Below are 9400 nucleotides of genomic sequence, written 5' to 3' on the forward strand. Positions count from 1 at the left end.
TATACAGCACCACAGGTCAGGGTGGGAAAAGATGGCATTTAAGATAGGATTCGTGAGGAAAAATGTTAGTTTTAGGTGATAAGAGTTTAACAGGACAGCTGAGCAGCATGAGTAAAGGTTTGTACACAGAAAGGTTTTCAATAAAGAACCCTGGTAGTTAAAGCAGGAAGAGACCACAGAGACTGATGTCTATTAACATAATCTGCCCCAAACCTTCAGAGATATTTTATCTTTATCTCACAAACGAAGAAACAAGTATTTCTGAGTTTGTGTTTGTACATATAGTAAAGCACAGTTTTTGTATACCCAAGAGCAAATAGTCTCTGGACCATAACAATTAATGTTGAGTGAATGAATACCAAATGTCACATATTTTAGATTTTACAATAACAATACCTACTTAGAATATGTACTGGTGTTCTTTCGCCATTAGTGCTGATCATTTTCCATTGAGACGTACAACTACTAAGTTAGTAGACTAACATAGAAAAGAAAATGTATGACATATTGGATTGGTTAATCAACTGACAGTTCAAATAATCTGGAGAGAATTTACTAGGTGCCAAATGCTTTCTGAAATTTTTTACATGCCATCATCTCACTAAACCCACATAACACAATGACATACATACTGTAACTACTTTAATTTTATATATGGGAAAATGATACGTAGAGGTTAAATAACTTTCCTAAGATCCTCCAGCTAGTTCAGAATTCAGCAGTTTTAAAAAAAAGGCTCAAGTGGTTTTCAGTGATATTTCCAAGAATACTTCTACTTTTTAATGGTTTTCTCCAGGCTCTGAGGCAAAGTTTGTTAAAATTTTAACAGCAGTTCAAAAAAAATTCTCAACATACTACAGAGTAAGTCCGTGGGGAATACTAAGTCAGATGTTTCTGAAAATATGCCAAAGAAATATCTTTAACAGTTTAATGAAACTTTAATTTTATCTATATGTAATATAAAAATATATATAAATACCCCCAAAATCCTTGAGGTAGAGGTGGTAGAACAGACTAAAGCCTATGTTGTTATCTATTACAAGTAGTGAAGCCTAACATGGACAAATCAAAGAATGGCAGTAATAAAAGACAAAAATTCCTGATCTCCTGAAATTCAAAATTATAGTGAGAATAGTTAAGTAAAACATGTATGATGATAAATCAACGCTATAAAGAATAGACAAGCGAAGGGAGATAGGGAGAGTGGTCGTCCAGGAACTCTTTAGTGATATGGAGACAGTTGGAACAGTGACAGAAGTGAGAGAACAAGTCTGGGAGATAACTGAGTAAAAGGGGTTTCAAACAGAAGAAATAATCACTGAGGCATGAGCACTTTTTAAAAAACTATTTGCACTATAATACTTTGATAACATTTACAATTTTTACAGAACTGTGATTACTTCACTTAGCTGAAGAGATTCATTCAAATGTCAATGATCTTTTTCTTTTAACTAAATGAAACAAAATATAGCTTCAGTAGAGACATCATGGAATGACTGGTTCATCCTATCTTACTTAGTCAAAGCAAGAAGACCCTGTCAGATATAAAATGTTACCTTCCTATTCTTACCAGTTAAGCTTCTTCAAGACTTATCTGGGACCTATTTCCTAAATCAAGGTTCCATCACAGAAAGTCAAAGCAAAAATTATTCAAATGAAATCACTTCATTAGAATGTAGAAATGAGAATACTCTAACAGAAAAGTTACCTTAGGAAGATTACTTTAAAAATCTAGGTGTAATAATCAAAAGAAATTTACAAAATATAAATAGCTAACAATCACACAAATGCAGACCAGATACCAAATTTCCTTTGACAGAAAAGATAGTGTTCACTATTCCAGAGTATTCCAAAACCCTAACAGCAGCTTAACAGTTAAGTAAAAAATGCTCTGAATATTATTTTATTTGTTTATCTTCCAAAAACTAGCTTGTGAAATACTTACCCCAGCTCTCTATTACAAGATGTTAGTACATAGAACTAGACATTCAATACCTGCTGGAGGAATAAATTTTCAAATTTGCGGGAAGTATTACTTATTTTATTTTTCTACAAGGGAACCAACTCTTTCAAATAATAATAATTTAAATTGGTAATTACCTGCAAGTATGTTTAGTCAAAACAATGTGCAATTAGAGCAAAGTCATGGTAGAAATATTATGACTAAATTTTTAGAGTGTCTAGGCTTATGCATGCATTTAATACTTCATAAACAAAATAATGTTCACCTTAACCTATCACAAAATAAATCAAACTAATAAGTGATCCATAAGTCCCTCCATAGTTTAGTAATGGTTCAAATTGGGAACTTGTTTCAATTCATTATTTCCTATCCAAAAAAATCTTAAGTTCCTTCCCAAAGCTACTTTGAGACTCAGAATTTGAGCATAGCTCTTGGTATGATCAAATGATGGTCTCATTTACATATAAAATAGATTTAACTTTTTATTTTAAAACAATTTTATACTTAATTTGTCTCAAGTCTGTGGGTGGTCTTAAAATATAAGTTCCTTAAGGGCAGAGATCTCTAAAAGTTGCATTGTACATTGATGATGTTCAATTAGGAATACTCGTGCAGCTTCTCCTAAGTCAACATAAACATTTTTAAATGATTTGCCTACCAACTAAGAGGAGCATAAAATAATTCAATTTCTATTTTAAAGGACTTCCCTTTACGTTAAAAAAAAAAATGTACCCTAAACCTCAGTGAAGCTGCCAAAATCAGGAGTATGGTTACCAAAGACAATTACCTGTCATAGGAAGTTAAAGCGGTCCTTCTAAGAACCATTTAAAATGCTCACTAAAATATAAAAAGTTGCAGAAATTTATAAACAGAGAATGAAACTAAAGATAGCACAAAATACCCACATAATAAGGCTGTTTTCCAAGGGTGTTTTGAGGGTCCCTCAAAAACGTGGGAAAAAAGAAGCCACCCTCAGCTTCTTGATAGGGAGCTTGGCACGTTTCAAGGCACTCTGTCTTAGTGTCTCACTTGACAGGCACAGCAACACTGTGGCCTAATTTTATGAATGGGGAAAACTCAGCATCAAAAGGTTAAGCGACCTGCCCAAGGTCAGTAAAGAAATTAGTGTTGCAGCTCTACCTTGAAGGGTGCACTTCACCTGACACTTGCCAGTACGTCGCCCTGCCTCCCGACTGAGGCATTATTAAAGAGCAGTGAATCAGACTCATGTGAGTATCTCGCACTACCCTCACCCTGCTCAATTAGAGGCGGGGGCTTGCTGCTGAAAGCTTCCCCTAGCAGCTCAGCCAGAGAGGCGAAAGTTGTGCAGCCCAGTGAAGTGACAAGCTGACAGGCGCAGCTCCCAATGGACCAGTTCTACATTCCCAGGAGCCCCTCCAAAACCCGGCGCCAGAGAGACTGCTCCCGGAAACGTCTGAAAAACCTCCCAGTGAGTTTCGCCCCCTCCTGGGCGCGAGGAACGAGTGAGGAATGAGCCAGAAGGCGGTCGGCTATCCGACCCAGCCATGTGTCCAGCCGGTCACGCCCGCCTAGCCTCAGCCGGCTCCTCGTGCCTCGACCGCAGCCAGAGGCCCAGCTCAGGATCCGACGCAAAGGCAGCCTGGGCCGCCGCCACCACCGCAGCAGCAGCAGTAGCAGCCTGAGGCGCCCCGGCGTGGCACTCGCCGTCAGGTCCCCGCCCCACCCCTCCAGTCGGGCCCCTCCGCGACGCCGTCCGCGTCTCTGGCCAGGCCCGGAGGGCTTGGCCTGACACAGACCGCCTGCCCGCCGCCGCCAACCCGGCGTCCTTACTTCATTGAGCTGGCGCTCGGCGGCCTCACGCAGGGCTGGGTCCATAGTGCCCCGCAGGGCCTCGATAATGGTGTTGGGGTCCATCGCAGCGCGGACTCGGTCAAACGCGGGGCTCGGGTGCTTCTGAGCCAGGAAGAGCGCCGCTCACTGCGCACATGGACCCGCCGCACTCCGCAGCGGCAACCGGCGCGAAAGGAAAGAGAAGCGCCAAGGCCCCGGATAGAACCTCTTCGCCTCGGCCTGGAGGCGGGAGATGCTACGGACACTTCCTGTCAGCGCGCCGCGGAGCACTTTGGGATATGTAGTCCACGTGTGCAGTCAGCAGCCCACGTGGCCCTGAGCAGTCTCATCCTGACAAGTCTTGCTAATGAAAAAGGAAAACCGTCAGACTCCACAGAAAGAAAATTGAAATAATCAATTGCAAATTTTCACATCATAATATACTTGTAGTGGCTATAAGGTGAATCCGATGCAATGAGTGATGCAATCCATTGCTGCTAGTTGTGTAATAGAAGGAAATCTTTTGAAAAGCAATTTGAGACTGTTTCTTTATACCATAAAAATGTTTAGAATTTTTGACCCAAGTAATCCCATTTATGAGACTATCCTAAGGAAATAACAAAAGATTAAATGAGCTTTATGTTTAAAAGGTATTTATCACATAACATGTTTATTATAATAAAAAATTATGGCTTTTTATTGAGTAAAATAAATGAAATGCGGAATAAAAGCATAATCCCTATTAAAACCCACCTTCTTTAAAACAGTTAAAGAAACATTTTCAGAAAGTTAAATAACTTGCCCAAGCTCACTTAGAAAGTAAGAGGTTCACCTAGCATTTCAAAACTAGGACATTTGTTTTCAAAGTTTTCATCCCACTGAATCACTTCTCCTCTCAAGAGAAATGTCGAGCAATATGGGAGTGGTTAACTCTCGCTGTGTTAACTGATTTCAAGTTTTTTTTCCAAATGTGTCAGAAATCCACACCAAAAAAAGTTGATATTTTGACTATTATATGCATTTAATAATAACAATTTATTAATAATAACAATTTAATAATAATAATAACAATTTGTAAATAAATGACATTTTTTATGTATAAAAATTTCCTATTGTTATTCATTCTTGAAAAACACAAAAATATAGAAAAATGTACATCTGCTTTCCTAAACTTCCTTTTTGGAAGTTTTCATCCACACTCAGCAGATGGAAATATTCATTCAGATATATCTGACCATCACAGTGAAAGGGCAAGTTACAAGAATCCATTCATAAAAATTTCACACCATATAATATATAACATATTAACGTATTTATTACTAATTAATATACAATAAAATATTTTATATCATTTAAATATAAAATTACAAATATTACATACCTTGTAACAACATAAAAACATTTATGTAAGGGTACAGCTTTGTAACATAGACAAAGACTGGGAAACAAGGCTGGCAAGTAAAAGTAATTGACTTTCTAGAATGGTGAGATTTTGAATAATTTCACATCTGTTATTTTTGTTATAAAGTTATGCAAACATAGTGTTAAACAGAAAACCATAGGCCCAAAATGTCATCATGAAAGCCCCATGATACCAAACCTAGATTTAATACCTGATCTAATTTCACCCTCTTCCAAAAACATAATCTAATCAATCAGTTTGGAATTTCCTGATCAACACTAGTGAGGTAATCTGCCTGGGAAGGAAGACCCTCTGCTTTCCCCTAATAGAAAGTGTCCTTACTTGAAATAATCCACTCTTTTAATTTCTTAGTCTCACCCTCTTTGTGCCTATAAAAAACTTCCGTTTTGAACAACTCATCAGTGACCTTCTAGTTGCTAGATGGGATGCTGCCTGATTCGTGAATGCTTAAATAAATCCAACTGGATCTTCAAATTTACTCTGTTGAATTTTGTTTTTTAACAATAGATACTTAAATGAATCATAAGCCTTCAAACACAATTTGTTAAAAAATCAATTATTGTTTTTAGTTTGCAAAAAGGAGAAAGGGGAGCACAGAGACCTTTTGCAAGAATTTATTTGAGTTTATGTCAAAACTGATGACAATTGCTTGAAGCAAGATCTCAAATGCTCTGCAAGGGTTATATTTTATGCACTTTAAGATCCTCACCTCCTACCACAGATCTTGAATGTTTACCAGCATTTCTATAAATATTTTAGTGAATAAATGAAGAAAGGAATGAATGAACTACTGGCTGAGCCAGAACTGAAACCTCTATCTTCCTGATTCCAAAGTCAGTCCTCTTTGCTCTAGTACATATCTATTTTAGATTCCAGAATTGACTTGTACATCATGGACTTGTGACAATCACAACATAACACAATGTATATAAGAGCACCTGACACATAAAAGGTGCTCAGAAAGTGTTGATTCCCTCTCTCCCTGAGTACTGGGAACTGAAAACCACCAAGATTTGCAGATCTACAGCTAGAATGGGGCCTGTGTCTCAGCTTCAGAGAGAACAGCGCTCATAGGATACTGGACTCTATCTAGATAAAGAATTCCTTTATCTACCTCAGGAGCTTGGCTTTATGACCCTTCATGAGCTTACCTGGCAGTGAGATTAGCACACCAAACTTATTTGTAGGTTTCTTTTTATTTTGTCAAGCTAGCAACACAGATATCACTGGAAATTTAGAGGTGAACTTCTCCATGACAGGACCACGTCTATCTCTTTGTGGCAGACACAGAAAAGAGTGTGATCAATAAATAAATGTGTGAAGATTAATGGGGAAAGCACTAAATTAGGCCAGTATAAACATAAGTAGGTAACCTTATCACACCCCTCAATTCCAGTTGCCAGTGCCACAGCCAATATAGCTATGTCTATGCCTCCCTGGGCAAGTCTAAGGAATTCAGAAAAGTATGAAAAGTATAAACTATGGATTTTCAAAGGTGGTTTTGAACTGGGATAGGATTAGACAAAAATCAAGAAGAGATAAAGATCAATGCAGGTATGATTTGTTTAACTGATCTTATAAATGATAGCTCTACTATTCAAACAGAAAAAACATATCTGGCTGCAGGTAGCAGAGAGGAAATGGGGATTCAGGATACGACCATGATAGCTAGAATATAAAAGAAAGGTAAGATTTAATCTTCCCTTTACAGCCTTCCATTGTAGAATTTTGTGGGTGAACACCAATGACAAGGCCCTTGATGGTAAGTACCAAAGGTATATTAAGGCCCAGACTGATCTGTCTGAGGTGACAAGATTTTGTCAAGACATCCCATAATCACTGAGACATCCTATTCTTACTATGTTAGGTCTATTTCAGATATCCAGAACATTTTAGATGAAAATTTTCGTAAAGTTTAGTTTTTTCAATGAAGATAATCATTATATTTCTAACTAAATGGAATTCATTTTTACAACTTGGTAAGATTTTTACTCTAAACAATTCAAAATGTAAGGGGTTAAAAAAAGACAAGGAAGTTAAGAAAAGAGCTATTAATTATGTTCCAAAGCATGTGACAACTGTGCTGCTTTGGGTATAATTGTTATCTCACTGGCCCTCATTTTTGTTGTTTCCATCTGTAAAATGAGTAAATATTCCTATCCCAGCCTCCTAAAATTATTCTGAGAATCAAATGAAGTTGGAAAGTGCTTTGTAACTATAAAGTTCAATACAAAAGTTAATTGTTATTGGTTTTAATGAAAGGATGAGGAGAAAGGAAGGTAAGAGGGTGAGGAAGGAGAGTTAAAGAAAGTGAAGAAAAAAGGAGAGAATCTATCCCAACAGCTATAAGTCTGCACATTCATCAGCTTGACTCATACGTGTCTAAAGCTTAGCATATGCAAGGAAAGGGAAAAGACAATCTTGTATTGAAATTGTCACATGCAGACCATTTTATTATTGCATTCTTTTAAGTACACTGATCTACACAAAATTGAATTTTATGCCCAAAACCATATAAAAATTTTAAAGATCAACCTCATCAAATTATAATTTACATAAAATTGAATGGGTTTTCATAAAGTTATACACCCATGTAACACCACCATGTAACATCACCACAATCAACATAAATATTTTCTCTATCTGCCCTTCCCTGTTAATCCTGCATGTTCAACCCCAGGCCACATATACCCATTGATGTGTTTTCTATCACTATCAATTTGATTTGCCTTTCTTAGAGTTTCATATAAATGGAATCATTCAGCAAGTACTTTTTGTGTCTGGCCTTTTCACTCATTGTAATGTTTCTGAGATCATTTCCAGGATGTTGAGAGTAATCAGTAATACTCTCCTTTTTGCTAAATGACTGTCCATTGACTGGATATACAAAAATTATGCATTCATCTGTTGATGGACATTTGGGTCACTTCCAGGTTTTTGCTATTGTGAATAAAGCAGATGTGTACATTTGTGTACAAATCTTTGTGTGGATATACGTTTTTATTTCTCTGATAAATAGCTAAGAATGGAATGACTGGTGTGTATTGTAGTAACTTTATAAGAAACTGACAAATCATTTCTCAAATTGGTTGTACAATTTTACATTCCCACCAGCAATTTATGGGCATCCCATTGTTCCACATCTTTACCAGCAGAGTAAATTCTCAGTCTTTTTAATTGTATCTGGTAGAGTGAATATGTAGTGGTATGTGATTCAGTAGGTCATTACTCACAATATACATTTCTCTAATGATTAATGATATTGAGCATCTTTTCATGTGCTATTAGCCATTTGTATCATTTTTTATTAAGTGTCTGTTTCAATCTTTGGTGCATTTTAAAAATTGGGTTGCTGACTTCCAGCCATTGAGTTGTAAGATATTCGGGGTTTAATTCTTTTCGTCATATTTCTGTATTGTGAATATCTTTTTTCAATCTGTGTTTTGCTTTCTTAATTGATCTTCAATAAGCAGTATTCTACTTTGGTAAAATCCAATTTATTTATTGTCTCTTATATAACTGTCTTTTTTCTGTTCTATAAAAGAAATCTTTCCACCCAAACATTGTAAAGATTTTTCTCCTAGGAATTGTATAGTTTCAGCATTTATATTTGATATATGATCTAGTTTGACTTAATTTTTCTCTATGGTGTGAGGTGAGTATTGAAGTTAATTGTTTCTGCATATGAATATCCAGGATCTGTTAGTATACTACGACCTGTTGAAAAGTTTATGCTTTGACCATTGAATTACCTTGGCCCCTTTGTTGAATATCAATTGACCAAATATATGTAGATCTATGTTTGAACTCTCTATTCTATTCCATTGATATATTATCCGTCCCTATGCCAATATCACAATGTCTTGATTAATGTAGCTACCTAGTAAGTCATAAAGTCAAGTAATATAAATCCTCCAACTTTGTTACTCCTTTCTGAAGTTACTCAAACTATTCTAGATTATTTGCATTTCCAAATACATTTGGAAAATTCAGCTTGTTAGTTTCTAGTTTAGAAAATGTCTGTTGGGATTTTCATAGTTATTTCATTTAATCAATACATTAATTTGGGTAAAATTAACATCTTAACAATATTGAGTCTTCTGATCCAGGAACATGGTATATCTCTCCATTTATTTAGATAGTTAAAAATTTTCATGTGCTATATTTTTGCAAATTTTAAAATTTTATATAAATACATTCAT

General features: G+C 36.2%; 1 protein-coding gene across 1 annotated transcript in view; it reads right to left on the bottom strand.

Moving 5' to 3' along the window:
- IPO7 (importin 7) overlaps positions 1-4033 on the bottom strand; it is a 47067-nt gene extending 43034 nt beyond the window's left edge. Inside the window, exon 1 of the mRNA XM_033120211.1 lies at positions 3776-4033. Coding sequence (XP_032976102.1) covers positions 3776-3859 — 84 coding nt within the window. The 5' untranslated portion in view covers positions 3860-4033. The remainder of the gene's footprint in view (positions 1-3775) is intronic.
- Positions 4034-9400: the final 5367 nt, after the last annotated feature.

This window comes from Rhinolophus ferrumequinum, chromosome 11 (genome assembly GCF_004115265.2).
Source record: "Rhinolophus ferrumequinum isolate MPI-CBG mRhiFer1 chromosome 11, mRhiFer1_v1.p, whole genome shotgun sequence".
NCBI classification, from domain to species: Eukaryota; Metazoa; Chordata; class Mammalia; order Chiroptera; family Rhinolophidae; genus Rhinolophus; species Rhinolophus ferrumequinum.